The 16,656-nt window shown below is 39.5% G+C and overlaps 1 protein-coding gene across 1 annotated transcript; it reads left to right on the top strand.

Moving 5' to 3' along the window:
- Positions 1 to 3,359: 3,359 nt before the first annotated feature.
- Positions 3,360 to 14,613, top strand: LOC139741632 (F-box/WD repeat-containing protein 4-like). Its single transcript, XM_071652211.1, has 9 exons — positions 3,360 to 3,565; positions 6,614 to 6,885; positions 7,175 to 7,270; positions 8,044 to 8,238; positions 8,561 to 8,782; positions 9,788 to 9,853; positions 11,365 to 11,502; positions 12,233 to 12,377; positions 13,620 to 14,613. Exons 2-9 carry the CDS (start codon positions 6,617 to 6,619, stop codon positions 13,752 to 13,754), a joined length of 1,266 nt encoding a protein of 421 aa, XP_071508312.1. The 5' UTR covers positions 3,360 to 3,565; positions 6,614 to 6,616; the 3' UTR covers positions 13,755 to 14,613.
- Positions 14,614 to 16,656: the final 2,043 nt, after the last annotated feature.

The following is a 16,656-nucleotide window of genomic DNA, read 5'->3' as shown; positions in this document are numbered from 1 at the left end:
TGGATCACCGTAACACAAAGGTCTAACGGTTTAGGAGTGACCTACAACTCGATAAAGTGCTGCTGATAGATTGTGAGCAAAATAATGAAATGCGTTGCGTTGGACGATCGTTTGTCTGCGTTTCCCTACAATGACATTGTATGGCAACAATAGAATACGCGCAAAGGTACCTACGTAAGGATCACAGCAATAATGGGGCAACAAAAGCATGCGCGTAGTTGGTTGTTGACCAACGCGTATAACCTCTTTTCTGATGTTTTTAGAATGGGGCACTCATGTCTCGGACCCACAGACTAATTACCTAGGCCACGTGATGGGTTGTTACCTCATATTTTTATAAGGCCTATTACATGTGTCGGAGGCAACCTAATCGATTAAAGGGCTTCTGAACGGGGAGAAGTGGGACTTTGGTTGGGTGAAGTGGGACTTTGGTTGGGTGAAGTGGGATATTAGTAACTATATATAGGCTAGACACAATACAAGCATATCATATGATATTTTTTTTGTGTGTGTGTGTGCACGTGTGTGTGTGTGTTTGAATATTTACACATGAAGAGTTTCATCACAAAACGTGATACAGGCTTATCTTTTGATGGTCCATCAGAGAAAGTTGCATTAAAAGCATCCAAAACTTAAAGAAAATAATTAGAAATTCTTTGATAAAAGTATATTTATCATAACTTTAAGTACAGGGAGAAGTGGGACAGTGATGCTGTCCAAGTTAACCCCAGTGCGCCCCCCCCCCCAAAAAAAAAAAAAAAAATCACAACGCTATGACATCACAATTTAGCTAATTTTTGCAAAATCTTTTAATGCAAATTATTGGAACTCATTGCCTACAATAGCATGCTAGGTGCCTGCTAAAGCAGTATATGATGAATTCAGAAAGCATTTCACAATGAATGCAAAAACCTATACAAAAAGTGTCCAACAAAAACAAGATCAAAATCAAACTTTCTCGCAGAGTTGTTGAAGAGCAGTTACCGTGTGCTTGTAGGCCTATTGTGATGCTAAATGCCTAATAGGCGATAATATAAGACTTGAAATCCGACTAGTTTAAAACTTTTTGTCCTACTTCTCCCGTGTCCCAGTTCACCCCACTCTCCCCTACATTACAGACTTATGAAGTACTCACTATGTACAACATCAAGCGATATGTGTATGTGTGTGTGTGTGTGTGTGTGTGTGTGTGTAAAGATTCGATTTATTTTGTGTTTCATATATGCAATAACTTGTTTTCACTTTAGTTCTCAAAAATAACAAAGGTTGTCGTTTCTGCTCAACTATGCTCTGAAATCCTTGGAACTAAAGGAAGACTTTCATTTTCACACTCAAAGATTGCATTTCTTGTCTAAGTCTGCCCCGAAACAACGTAGGAGCCTACAGTCCTGAATTTTTATAGCCGGACAAAACGTGTCCACTGAGTCAACGACAGCTGGCCAGTGTGGTTTGTCGAGGGATTAACTGTAGGTGTAATTAATATCACCTTTAATTCGGAGGTTTTACCAAAGAGTCTGGCTTTCAGTCTTGTCTTTGATTGTCTTCCCAATTCATTTTTATACATATTTGATGTGACAACGTGATAGAGCTCTGAATGGTCCATTTAATTCATACAGGCCTACATCGCATCAGGGCAATTAGCCCCCCCCCCCCCCCCCCCCCCCCCCCGGGGGGGGGCTAGATATCGGTTAGTGATAAAGTTAAGAATAAAGATTACGGTTAGGGTAAGATAAGGTTAGAAGTTTGGTTAGGGTTAGAATTAGGTTCAGGATTATAGGGTTAGGGTCAGGGAATTATCCAGGGGGTAATTGCCGTAGAACCGCCTACAGTTGTGAGGATCATGAATATCCTATAACCTGAATAACTGTCGTGTGCTTCTTTATTAAAGGAGAATCATCCCAAACAGAAATGTGAATGCATAGATTATAGCACGTTGAGGAAATTTGAGGAAAAACAATCGAACGACCGGTTCATTCTTTATTTTTGTTAAATCCCATGCTATATGCATACTCGTCAATTTGTTACAATGTCAAAGGTAAGTTTTCCCCAGCTCCTGATAATGCATGATGCCCTTTCACTGTGTTTGAAAAAGAAAAGTCCAAAAGAGTTAGAATAATGTAAAAATACGGGACCTACCAATACGCTGACATCGAAACGGCAATTACTGTATAAAGGATAAGTCGTTTGAGTCACTGTGAACGCTAGTTTAAAGTTGCAAGGGGGGGTAGCTGCAGCCCCCCCCCCCACATACACACACACACACACACACACACACACACACACACACACACACACTTTCTTGGGGGAGGGGGAGGCTCCTGGAAAAAAAATCGGAAAAAAAGGGGACAAATCACAACACTCATGAATTTCCAAAGGATCCGCCCTTAGATTTTTCATGTCTAAGGGGGGGGGGGGGGGGGGGGGAGTATGGAAGGGATGTCTTATTTCATCTTGACAGGCAACCCCCCATCAATGTAAAACATTCCACGACCCCTGAATCATACAAGAATCAAACACTTTTCAGACCTTTCGTCATGAAAAAGTCAAGACGAACTTCTCTGATAAGGTTCAGAAACTGAGTATTTGTGTTGTAAGAATTCATTTTTAAAGGAGTTTATGCTTGTATGGGAGTCTGTCATAAGACCTTTAGGACCTTGAGTTACAAAACATAAATAAACAAACAAAAAATGTAAGACCTAGCTACTTGCAATAGGCAAGTCTAGCCATGTCACAAATCTGGTACTGATATTTTTGTTAATTGGTTCGATTTCTTTGTCATATTTTGCTTGTAGCACCATGGTTGGTCTTTATTAGGCCTATATGCCTATGTACTACTGTTATTGTTGCTCTGTAGGCTTACATCACTTCACCCCTCAACTCTTATACTTTTACACAATCATATAAATTCTAAATGAATGTTGTTTTTTTATCAGATATTGGTTTCATGCAGTAATCTTATTTAGCAGTGGCTGTGAAACGATAGGCTATATTATATAGGCCTATACAGAGAGGGGGAGAGAGGAAGTGTACATGTGTGTGTCATGGTTTTGCTGTTGTTTTTTACTTTTTTAGTTTTTTAGTTGTTTTTTTTTTTTTTGGTCTGTTTTTTTTTTTTCTTCTTCTTTTTTCAGTTTCAGTTCGTTGTAGGTCCATGTTTTGGGTAATACATTTGTACATTATATCGTGATTTCATTTCTCCCGTATCGCATCCCGGAAGGAGCGTCGTTTATTGCGCAATCCAACTTCCAGCGGTGATTGCCAAAAACCGTACCGCATCACACACGCGATATGAGAGCTCTGCAGGAAAGTGACGTCAAGTACCGTACGCTAACATACAGAGCAGCTAGCAGCGAGTGCAAGTGTTCGGTGAACGTAGGTTAATCATTAATTTCTCTGTGGGAAGTAATTTCAGAGCTCTCTTCATATATACTGCGGAACAACTTCAAATTTGGTGAAGCGACCAAGCATTCAAGATTCCAGATCGTGAACGGAAGTAAAAATGGCTATAGACCTGTAGTTACCATCTGTATCTTGTGCTGGTGACAGAAGAAATGGTCACACTCGGGTAAATATACACACATGGGACTAAGTAAACCGTCTAACTTTAATGCACGTAGTCTAGATCTATCCATTGGATTCCATGGCACTAGCGTTCTAGTATTTTTAGTTTACTTCTGATATACGTTGTATCTGCTGTCAAGTCGCATGCGTAGTTAGACAGCTTCCAAATGTCAACTTACCAATATAGATTAAATGGTGTGTACAGTTCTGGTCGAGGTGTAGATTTAGCTTTCAACATTTTGCGAGATAGGTCTATTCAGAAACCACTCTATAGCAGTCTATGACTTAGATGTAAGGGGGAATGCAGTTCTAAGGGGTATCAAAAGTTTATTCGATGAAAATCGGTTTTGAAATGGCTGAGATATCCAAAAACAAGGTGAAACAAAGAGATCCTAATAAAGTTGCGGCATGTCGCCTTTTATTATTAGCACTTTTTTGGATATCTCAGCCATTGGAAAACCAATTTTCATCAAATAAATGTTGAATCCTTAAAATTACAAGCTCTTTCATATTTTATACGAGGCTTTTCATTATCTCACTTAGGAATGTTCAAAACATGAATTCCTACCTCAACCAGTACTGTACAGTCCCTTTAAACTATGATGGAACTCTTAAATACCACCAACTAATAGCACCTCTCTACATAGGAGAGTAGATCGTATCACCTTAAATCACCGGACGCTTTTTTTTTTCGTGGCTTTCAATTTCGTACTCAGAGGATGAAATTTCGGCTAAAAATAACACCACTTATTCACAGACTCCTGGAAATTACAAATTCAGCCAACTTATGTCAATTGTTCACTCCAGTTTTTATAAAATATGCTTCAAACATACCCCTCTAAAAAAAGTTGTCTTTTTGCGCGATGCAAAATCGCATTGTATTACCGGACACTATTTTCGCAATGAAATAATCGACGTCTTTCGCACCTAGTCCTTGCACTAGAAATCACAATTCATCCCACAAATCATCGTACACATTCTCAACGATGACAAAGAAAAAATTGGCAAATGAGGCTCAAATTTCGTATTTTACAGTAAAATGTCTGTCTTGAACATTTCGAACAGTTCACGCAATAAAACCTTGTGAGAAATCGACAACTTCTATTTTACCTGGTACGTGCTTTGTCTATGGGAGCTGCATGCGCGGGTGACAAGTTGCGGGCCCCTTCCTCAGTGCACTATTCCGCATCGTTTGCGTTTGAGGATGATAGCTACAAATTTCCGATATCGATCAGTGAACTTTTGGTTCTATCGGAATCTTCATCAGCATTCTTCCTGTATGTGAGTGGGATTTCATAGAATTTCAGTTACGAAATGTGATTCAAACATGCATGAATATTAACTATGACGAGGTGCGGGTCACTTAACTGTAAATTTGAGGTAAAATGTGAATTTCTTCATGTTTTTACATTTTTATGTCGCGTTTTTTGCGATTTCCGTCCACACAAAGTTCTGTGAGGCTAATCTATGAAGTCTCGCCCGTACAGAATGTCATTAGTACGCAAAATGTGCATGTCCGGTAATACCATGGTGTCCGGTAATACCATACCTGCATATACATGTAGTGATGTACAACTTCTACAAGATCTTCAAACAGGGGGTGCAACAAATTAGGCTTCGTTAAGCTTAAGCCTCTTCTGTCTTTTTTAGCAACACATAGAATCTGTAGTGATCTTTTTACCCGCACTTTTCATCCAGGCACTTGATAAGTACAGGTAAGATAGTATGCTAAGGGCAGTTTGTACTTACTTGGAAGAAGAAGAAGAAGAATCTTGAGGCAGTAGCACTAGCAGGTGCCCGTCATGCACAGGTGCCAGGACTCGATGGAAGGAGAAGTAGCATCCATGGATACCTTTTATTATGGTTTTTACACATGGCCTGCCTCTCGTCAATAGTGTCTTTACCCTACATAGATGATATCGGGTAGTCTTTTTCTCTTAAAGAAAGCTATGAAGAACAATGTATAATGATAATAATGATAATAATAATAATAGTGATAATAATGATATTAAATGGATGATTTGATGTCGGAAAGAGTAGGATAACTGGGAGTTTGGTCACCACTCCACTACCGTTCATTTACTGGAAGATAAACACTTTTTCATTAATTTACATGCAGTTTACATGGTGACGTCTTTTCCTTGAGCTCAATAGACCGTACATAGAAGAGAGACATATTTTGCAATTTTTATTGTGCTGATAATTGCATATGTGGAATACAGTTGGCTTGATGCAACTTTGTACTCCATTAGATAAGCTGCACCCAGGTTTGACCTCCTGTGCTAAACTTTGACTGCACGTGGAAGCATAGGTTTACATCAAAGATGTCATGTAGCAGGAGATCAAATTTTGGAAGCTGTTATGGTTGAATTATGAGCACCTTGCTTTATGTCACAACAAACAGTAAATTTAATCAACCCTGGGTCTTAAAGGGGCATAGTCCCGGTAGTGTAGAGGGCGCTGTTGATGATACTGCCGATCACTGTTAGCATTGATACGAAGATTACCGAAGTTGAGCTGTCATCAAGAGTAAAGTGCATACATTGTAGGTGTTGCTAAGTAACGTTGCCTTTGTTGCCTTTTCTGCGCATCGCGCAGTCTGTAATAATGCCAGGGTGCGTGCATATGTGCTTGTTATTATGACATCACAAAAGAAGTTTGCTAAAGCTGTCATCCCCCTCAGCCGAATCATGAGCCGAACTGTGATCGGACCACTGACTACAGTGGATTGGACTTCTTCGGACTCGGGGGAAGTGGGCCAAAGCGTAAGCGCTAAGGAGGAGTCGATAGCGTAGGTCTCTATAGGAAACTTGTGCCGTGCGCCCGCATACGCATTTGACTAAAACACCGGGACCATGCACCTTTAAGTATGCAAGTGTAGGATGATATGTGAGATAATCATTTTCTTCACATGATAGCCTCCCATTAATTTACAGGGCCTACATTGTTCCTAGTTTTATAGGCAGTTTCATCAAAGGCAGTAATATGCAACAGACTGATGGGTTCTCTAAATGTAGCTCTATATGCAATGTTATATCCACTTTATCAACAGAGAATGACAAGCGAACAAAGTGTGAACCTCGCTGTGTCAACCATGAATGGAGAGGTGGACAATGCACCTGAAGAAGAACCCCACATCCTGAAACTGCCCACTGAGGTAGTCATCTGTGTGCTAGATCTCCTGCCAGTGGCGGACTTGGCTGAGGTCTCGGGCACCTGCAAACAGCTCTGGGAGATCTGCTGCGACCTAGCCATCTGGAGAAAGAAGGGTCTGGAGTACATCAACTTTGACTCACACACTTCTGGCGACGTAACTGATGGAATGTAAGTTGGTAAATGATGATTGGTAACCCCACGCTTGCAGTAAATTCATCCTATCTGTCATTCCCCTGCTTGTTTCAATGCAGCTTGACTGTTGTATAGGTCAAACTTGTCAATAAGGTCTATTCTCAAATAACCAGTTTGATAGATCCAGCTACCGAGTGCTGGTTGCTACAATATTCGCTGATATTATTGCTACTGTTGCATCAAGATTTTCTTGCAACAGGTACTTCCTTGAAGTGATTAACCCCTTCTTACTTAACATATTCATGATGTGTCAATTCTTCCGCAGAACATCAAGCCTTTCACTAAGAGACAGGTGCCGGATAGCACACCACTGGCATCATGGTAAATGCAGTGAACATGTGTCACTCAGATTCAAGACCAAGTGAGTATGCATATCTGATAAAGCAAGTCCTCTGATAAAGAGATATGAGTTGGGGTTATATGGGGCTGGCTTTACTTCAAGTTAACTTTGATATAAAGTTGATGATAGTGAATGTCTGAAAATCATCAAACATTAGGGACTGTGAAAAAATGCTCTGATAGTAAGCTAACTGTGAGTTATCATTGGTATTCCTAATCATTGAGATTTTTTTCTTTTGAGTAAGCCATGAATAGCTCAACAAGAACACCAGCCATGGTGTGTCGTTGTAACCAACACTGCCGGCGAAACGTTTTCAAAAGTGGGGGGGGGGGGGGGGGGGGGGGCACTTCCGGGTTTCATGAGCTAACAAGAAAAAAAGGAAAAACAAAAAGGCCTTCAGCACAACTTCTAGTGCCACTTCCGGGTTTCTTCAGCTGACAAGCCCCCCCCCCCCCCCCAAAAAAAAAAGGTCTTCAGCACAAAAACATAACATTACCGCGCTCACCTTCAAGGTTTATCTATTTCTTTCTAGTGCCACTTACGCACTTCCGGGGTAAAAAAAGTGGGGGGCCTAAAGTGATGACACCTTATGTATTCCTTTGTATAGTGCAAAAAAAAAAGTGCCTCGTTTTTGTAAACATAGGTCTGCAATTTGTTTAAAGTGAATAGATAACTCTGCAGTACTGGTGCATAATCATTTACCTATATAACAGAAACAAGTCACACGTAGTTTGCACACCTAATAATGTTTGTTGTGCCCCTATTTCCACACCATTCTTACCATGCCTCTTCAGATTGTTACCATGGCTGCAGCTAACAGAGGACCACCTGTACATCAGCGTGATGAGTGACATCACCAAGCATCGTTTGAAGGAAAACAAGAGACTGGCCATCCACCACAATGCCAAGAATGTGGTCAAGTTCACTGGACATTCCCAGGATGTCAATCGCTTTCTGGTCAAACACAATGATGTCATTAGTTGTAGCAGGTCAGGAATTAGTACGCAAGAGTTTTTATGTGTTTATGTGTGCTTGATATTTTGTTGTATATAATATATTTGCATAGATACAGTGTAGAGAGATGTTTAGATTATGTAGATCAGTTTATACGTTTTATTATACAAAACAAATTGCCAGTGACAGCACATTAGATTTTAAAAACTTGCATTGGAATGAATTGTGAAATTCCTGGCTTGTTTTAAATATTTCAGTTTCGGCCCTGAGGGTCATCAGCACACCATAACCCATACAAATATGGGTATTCGACATCATCAAATTACTAAAAAAAGTGATATCCTCTCTCCAAAATAGGGATGGTCAGGTGCTGGTTTGGGACAAGTCGAGTGGCGCAAGGTTGGTGACCACACCCAGCACCCGATCCGCCGTGATGAGTGTGGATGCCACCAGGACGCTCCTGATTGGGGGCACCAACAACATTGGTGTGCGCATGTGGAGTCGGTCCGACGGAAGGCTCGTACATCACATCCGAATGGATGACCGGGTGTGGTCTGTTCAACTGGATCCCTGTGACAGGTTGGGAGGTGTTTCAAGTTTCTTTCTTTATGGACTTCAAATGTATCTTTACATTCTCGAAATATGGAAATTTCTTTTTCTTTTAAAATACATTTATTCATATTTCATATGACAATAATAACATCAAGAATTTCATGCATACGCATTACCAGAGAAAGCATCGAACAAAATCAAATATATCATTTGGAAGATTGAACGAAGGTTTGCCAAAACATAATTTGTTTACCTCAAGCCTTTCCGTGATGTAGATGCAAACATGCTTCATTCCACTTTCTCCGTGGCCAACCCTTTTATATTTGAGTGATAAGATCAATTTATGAAGCCACCAAAATATTTCTTATTTCAACAAGTGTTAAAATAGTTACATTCGATCAACCTGTATGTACTCGATTGAAGATGACCGTGAAAAAAAGCTTGACAGCGTAAATATTTAGCAGATCATCACATGAGGCATCCCACTGGAGCCTGTTCAAAAATGAAAAAATTTAGTCACAAAGTGAGGATGTAATTTCAAAGCAAGACTGTATACGTTTATCAAACAAAACGTCCAATAGTATCTACTCATCTCATCGTGTGTGAAATAACGTTTGTGTATTAAAGTATGCAATAGATGTCTTTTAAAGCAAAGTAAATCTGGAAGACATTTTTCCCCCCAAGAAGACTGTTAGATGATTTGAGAAACTTTGTGTTTTTATTCATGACTGGTCGTAAGCAGAATACATGTACATGTTAGGAAAAATAAGTGTCTGGTCACATGATCTGCTTTATCATTTTATAAATTCCAGTTTTCAATGAGAACCACCTGAACTGAAGTTTACCAAATGGTAGCCCTCTTCAGTCCACAATCTTGAAATGCCAGTGATATTTTCCACAGATGGGATACCAATGAAAGTTACAGGGTTACGGTGATAAGGATAGAGAGCTGAAGCAAATTTTCCACAATTTGTCAGTCAATGTTGATTGAAGCTCACGTTTTCTTCATTTTTTTTTTTCCTTGCTTGCCAGGTTACTTGCTGTCGGCTCATCAGGCAACAGTGATCTCAATTCCCTAAAGCTGTGGGACCTTGAATCGTAAGTAGATTATTCACCATATCTTGCGCACATTTTTCTTGAACATCATAGACGCTGCTGGAGAATACGCTATAGTTAGCAACCTAGGTCAGTCAACCCTCTCCATTTGTGAGTGTATCCTGTTGCCTTGACAAGAGTCACTGCCAGGTGCCAACTTAAATGCATCTAGATTGAGTTTCAGATGATAATGTACAGGTGGCCATTGCTTTCTTGTTGATGTGCAGTGGTGTCAATGCCTGCCAGGACAGCCAATTTAAACTCCTAAAGACAATGAATGCAAACAGGCTACCCATGGTAGTGAAAGATTTAAACTTGTAAAACTTGTATGGGTAATTGAAGGACAGGAAACACTTGTTGATACATATACCACAAAAAATGTAGGCTCATTTTCAACTTTTTCTCTCTCTTCACTTTGTGATTGAATACATCATCAGAAAATCACATCTTTTTCACTTTTCTCTCTTATCTCTGTGATTTTCCAGCCTACTCCTTCCTCCTATCATTAATCATTTCTCGTTCATCTTTCTCCTTACACTGACTTCTGAACTCATTACCTGATTTTCACTCCAATCTTCATTACAACTGTCCCTTTCTCCTATTCCCATCTCCATCAGTGCAACCTCAACTTCCAGCTCACGCTGCCCTTCGACTGTCACTATTTGCCCTCCTTGCACTCTCCCTATGTCCCTCCCTCCTCCACCTTGACTCTCTCTAGGTTCTGTGACTAATCAACAGTCCTTTCAAGGATGACATACACATGGTGTTACCACAAACCTCTCTCGCTCAAAAGTCTAGACCTAAAACAGCAACAAATTCAGTGCTTATGTACGTCGACGTAGGGCAGTTTGTCAATCAGTTGCACCTCGACGGAAGAATTTCATGAATTTCATGAATTTGAACAATTTAAGAGACTTTATCAAGTCAAACTCTCATTACAGTCAAGCATTCAATCATTCCAAATTTGTATAGTAAATGGCAAAATGTTTTATTCGTTTTTAAGAATATGAATCCAGCAGCACAAATGTTTTTATGTGCAGGCTGTGTACATGTGTGTGTTTTTTTCACATGATGTAAATACAGTAAGTACGATCCGTTTTGTTGTCATTTTCAAGGCAGTATGATATTTGTCACATTTATACATTTGTGATAACTCTGTGCGTGGCGACTGACATTTATCCTTCAATACTAAATCTGTCATGATCCTGAATGCTACAATGCGAAGCCCGATTACGCTATGCGTATGGGACTGCTGGTCGCTATGCGTATGGGCTGCTGGTCGCAGTTAATTGCATGATTACTAAGACATGAGAGCACTTTGGGGCGAGTAAGTCTCACAGTGTTAGTTATATGAAAGGTACTTTAACCTGAAACACAAACTAAGACAAGGAAATTCAAGGAAACTTTTGAGGTACCAAAACTTTTTATTATCTTTAAGTGATATATTTAGAAAGGTATTCAGTCTGTTGTAGCAAATGAAAAAAACATTGCATTTCTGTGTGTTCTTATGAAAGGCACAAGCTCTCTCTGGTTCTTGGTGAGAACAAACGGAAAGGTGCCGGGATCCTGGACTTACAGTTTGAGTCTCCCCAGAGCCTTCTGTCTGCTGGGTATGATACGTACATCAGACAGTGGGATATTCGCACACCAAGGTCAGTTTATTTCTTAGCCATGTACCATCTTCCTCCGTCGGTGGATTTTGTTCATGCCTATACCACTTACACTGTAGTTCGCTTTTCAGTTCTGACAATGGATGAACATCATCGCTTTCTCAGCACGCAACAGAAAATATTATCAGCCAATTATAGCATCCTGAAAAAAGAGTCTCAACCATCACTTTACATACTGTAAATTAAGAACTTTACATGGCAAGAAATTTTCGCAAATTTGAGTGTTTTATAAGGCATAGTAAAATCTTTTACATTCAAGACATTTGTTTGTCATTTATAATGGTTTGTTTTGGTTGTATAATATTTGTTACCCTCTTGATTGCTAAATTTACAACTTATTTTTAAATTAGCAACATATTTTAGAAGATTAAATTTCCTGTTTCTCAAATTGGCCAGATTTTTTTCTTTTTTTTTAGATATCTCTATAAATTTCGTGTAGATTACATGACTGTACACCAGTTCAATGTAATCTTCCTTGTGGCCTGGATGTGGTGAACTTTGCTCTTTCACAATTTTTAAAGTTTCATTTCATTTCATTTCACATAAATTTTGCAGGAAAATTTAGAGTTGCCATTTTGATGGTGGGCAGATCATTATTTTTTTGAAGTAAATTTCTCCAAAGACTTTATAAATGTATTAATGGCTGATAGTAGGTCCAACTGAGCAGTAAAGTGACCACTTCCATGTCCCGCTCATGCTGTCCTGTATTCAGAGTGCCCACCCTGGAGTTTGAGGAGCCAAGTGATAATGTGGTCTACTGCCTTTCGTCAGACAACAACAATTTCATAGCTGCCGGCTCGTGCCGACACGGAGTTGTGCGATTCTGGGACAAGCGGAGAAGTGACACGTGTCTCCAGGTATGATTACATGAACGCAGTAGCAAACTACAAAGTAGATGGAATGCTTTTTTCTTTTCTTTTTTTTTAATAAAAGTTCATGTGTAAGAGTGGCCTCAGCCACAAACTGTAATGGTGCAACTGCAATGGAGAAAAAATGCATGCAATGTTTTTTTTGGTGATCATCTTGTTTCTTTATGGAATAGTCTATCTCTAACTCTGTATGATTGTCTTGTGAGGCCAGTTATATCAAATTTAAGTGTGACACTTGGCTCCACATGGAATTGATATGTTGCAACCCTTTGCAAACTGCTTACAAAATTACTGCCTGTAAAATAAGATATCTTGACTGGTATATAAGTCAAAAGTTTAATGTCCTGACTATCTCATGTCCAAATGTGAATGACTTACAATGTTTTGAAGTTTGAAACTTTTTGGATCACATAAAGGATAGTACTGCAGTGTTAGACCAATTTGGTGTAAAAGTCCAGTCTCCTACATGCTTTGTAGCATTTCAACTTCAAAGTCAATATTTTCTCAGGTCTGTGTTTACCCGATTGTCAATTCTCACTGTTTTCTTTATTTCGTGGTATGTTTAGGGGAATGGTGTGGGACAAATTGCATGGACAACTTTTGAAAACTGAACAATACCTGAATCAGGTAGTTAATTTTCAAAGACTTTATCAGATGTTTTGGATTACAGGTGTTCCATGAATTGTTATTTTGGGTTTTTTCGCCCCCTGCATGATAGGAGCACAAGTGTTCAGAGTGTTGTTTAACAATAAGTTTGACCATACCCACTCTCACTCTATGTATTGACCCGTTGACGACGGGCTGATTTTGCTACAACACACATTTCCGATAGATACTTGCCTGAGTCTACTCGGGACTCGTCCTCAATGCGTTAAATAGGATTCAAGTAATGCCCGGGAGACCTGTCCATAGTCGTTTGAACCCAGTAATTATCCTTTCCATTATGAAGAAGTTCAAGGGATTACTAGATTTGATAATCCAAAGGGAAAAGAAGGATGTGTACTGGAGACAAGTGAACATTTGTTTGTTTGTTTGTTTTCGAAGAGTTTTTGTGGCACTTTGGTGTGCACATGTAATGCAGCAAATGATATTTGAGTATGCCATTGCAGTATTGATTTCATGGTTACAGTTTCATCATGTCATTTTATGTCAGTTCCAGATATTTCCTCTTTCTGAGGTTTCAATAATTTGTCAAGACGTTCTGTCATGTTTTCTCTCTCTCTCATTTAGACCATCTACGTGGGGGCCAGATCAAAGTCACCAGTGTACAGCATCCAACATAATTATCACTGCCTGTATGTTGCACTTGCAAATGGAATATACATCTTGGACTTCAATCAGTGCATGGCTAGTATCTCCAGATAACCTACTTTCTGTGTGCTGTTTGTATGCCAAGTGACTTGGTTATGGCACATACTGTACTTACATCAGGGGTATGTGCTGTGTGACTACTGTCCTCTATGGCCTTATTTATCTGGTGCTAGTGTCTTCGGTGTAAGCATTGTGTTTCCAAAATGGCCCTGCCATTATCATGACACCAGCTATTTTGAGGAATACACCCAGCGATACACCAGGGTCAAGAGGGACAAATGGAAGAGATATACACCCAGGAATACACCCAGCGATACACCAGGGTCAAGAGGGACAAATGGAAGAGATATACACCCAGGAATACACCCAGCGATACACCAGGGTCAAGCGGGACATATAGAGAAGAGTAATCATGTCCAAGGATGCAGGCCACAGGCTGAAGACTGGTGTCTTGGGATTTTCTGTTACTTGAGACCAGCAGTCTTATCTATCACTCTATAGTGCTCCTCCTCTTTTGAACAGATGCCTTCTTCCTGCATGTAGTACAGTACACCATAGGTGTATCAATGTGCTAGGCAATAGTGTGGCAGCAGGCACGGTACAGATACTTACATAATTGTATACAGTGCCGTTCAAATATTAGCAGAGTCACTATGTGCAGTTTAAGATCCTGGTTTCTCAATCGAGTTGGATTTCCTGTAGCCTCTGGTTGAAGAACTTGAGAGGGATGCAGCTGATGATGTCTGGTGGAAGATCGTTCCACAATCAGTTTTCATCTGTGAAGAATAATCTCTTGTAAGTGACCAATCCTGTGATGCAGTGCCATAGTAGGGTGTCAAATGTCTGGAATTAACCTGTTACCTACAGGAATCTGGTGGCCTGTGTATTAAGACTATATGGATCTCAGGATTCAGTAAGGAACAGGTTAAATGGTGGCATCCTCCAGTGATATGAACCTCAGGGTACAGCTCCACATAGATCTGCAACTCGTACCAGCAAAACTATACAGTAGACTGCGTATCTCCAATTCAACGATTGTATTCCTTGTCCCAGTGATTCAGTCTGCTGTTTGCCCGTTTGTTTGTTTGTTTGTTTGTTTCATTTCCATCTTGAGAAGATGGCTGGATAGCCCATATTCAGCTGCATTAGCTGGTCTTCCTTGGGGTCCAGTTGGGTGTGAGGCGGGACCACTTCTCCAGGTTAAACACCCTGCTCCTTGCAATGAATGAATGAAGCGGGATCTTTTGCGTGCATGAGTTTGCTCTGTACAATGTAGCAATTTTGACAACATCCTAATAGTCCACTGTCTCAACAGAGGAGGACATGAGGCTACTGAATTTATTGTGGAGGTGATTGTTTGTGAATGTAAGGAGTGCATTTTAAAGACCATTCAGGGCAATATCATGCATACAATGAAATTGATGCGTTGGTACAAGGAAATTGTAATGAATGGAATATATGTATATTACATATATGCAATATTTTTTCTATGTGTAGATTTCAGAGTATATCCACAAATTATGATATATCAGTTGTTTGTCAGAGCTTGTATTGCTCATAATTCTTCAGACTAGATTTGGTAAAGTATATATAGCACAAGAGGTTTTATTGTGACAAATTATCAATTTTTTTTTCGGTATTTATTCTTTCCAGTACTTAAATGTTTTCAGGGAAATTGAAGACACTTTCAGGTCCATTTAATTTGTTGTATCAAAATCAACAAGGCAAAGTTAATTTAGCTTTGAAAGTTCTTTGTAATTGTAATTGTCTGTGCAGAGTTTTTCTTACAGTAATTCGCCTGTATGTATAATACGGCAAATAGACAATGAACTCTTGTAGTGATTCAGTAATGCCGTGAAGAAGTTCTTGTATGCCACACTCTGGGGAATATTGTATCAAGTGCATCGCTAGGGCAGCTGTTGGACTAACCAATCATAAAACTGAGATAACCAGCACAATGGTCACTTTGTCTGTGGTATGTGAAATAAAGTCTAACAAAGAAAAAAGTGAATGTTACTCTTAAACAGAAAGTAATAGTCACAGTCATTATATTTAAACAAAGGAAGAAATGTTGATGGGGCCTTGCAATTCTCCCATTGCAAGCACAAATCTCCATAAATTCTCTTTTAATTTGGTGCAGGAATTCAAGAAGACAGGAACAGTATAATTCCCTTACTCGTCATAATGTTCTTATTTAGCAATGATGGTTTTGTTTAGGGGAGGGATTAGATTATAGTTGCTCAGTTTTTGAAGACAGTGATGAGTGTACAATACTTTTCATGTACAAACCAGTGGGAGGTTTGTGAAGCCATTACATAGATACCTTGTCTAATGTGCATATTAAGAGATTGTGACTAATCTTATTGTCTCAAGAACACATGCTTTTAAAAATTCCGTAGTGTGCAACTTTCAATTCAAATTAAAGAGTAACTTTCATTGTTATGTTTGATTGGCTTTCTTGTCCCTAAAAGTCTTAGATGTGGAGTGGAAGTTTTTGTGAAATTTTCTTGCCTGATTAGCATTTAAACGATTAATGATTTTTATTTTTTTTTAAAGCAGTATCTTTTTTGTTCTTGTAACCTCCATGCCATGGTATGGCTGTGCTTTTTCTCCTTCCCTTGCCCTTGCTTTGTATGTCTTATGGCAGAAGCATCACTGTGGGCCAGATAAGTTTGTCTGAAAGTTTTCTTCCACAGTGGAACTTGGTCCAACACGTAGTTACACCATGAGATGCAGGGACGTTAGGATGTTCAAACCAAAAGGATATGCTTGTGTTGTAAATAAAAGACAAAGGCTGGTCAGTTATTCAGTAAGGAATCACAAGGGTCCACCAGCACCTGAAATGTATTTCATTTATTACATTTCTCAAATTATGGTCATATCAACATAGTGCTGTACTTACATCACTACATACTGCAGTCCATCCACCTGCCAAGTGGACTGCCTATTGGCGTGC

This window comes from Diadema antillarum, unplaced genomic scaffold, assembly GCF_040938485.1.
Source record: "Diadema antillarum isolate AM-2024a unplaced genomic scaffold, OU_Dant_1.0 seq00000941_RagTag, whole genome shotgun sequence".
Classification (NCBI taxonomy): domain Eukaryota; kingdom Metazoa; phylum Echinodermata; class Echinoidea; order Diadematoida; family Diadematidae; genus Diadema; species Diadema antillarum.
The sequence above is the reverse complement of the archived record's forward strand: the minus strand, read 5'-3'. Positions and strand labels throughout refer to the sequence as shown.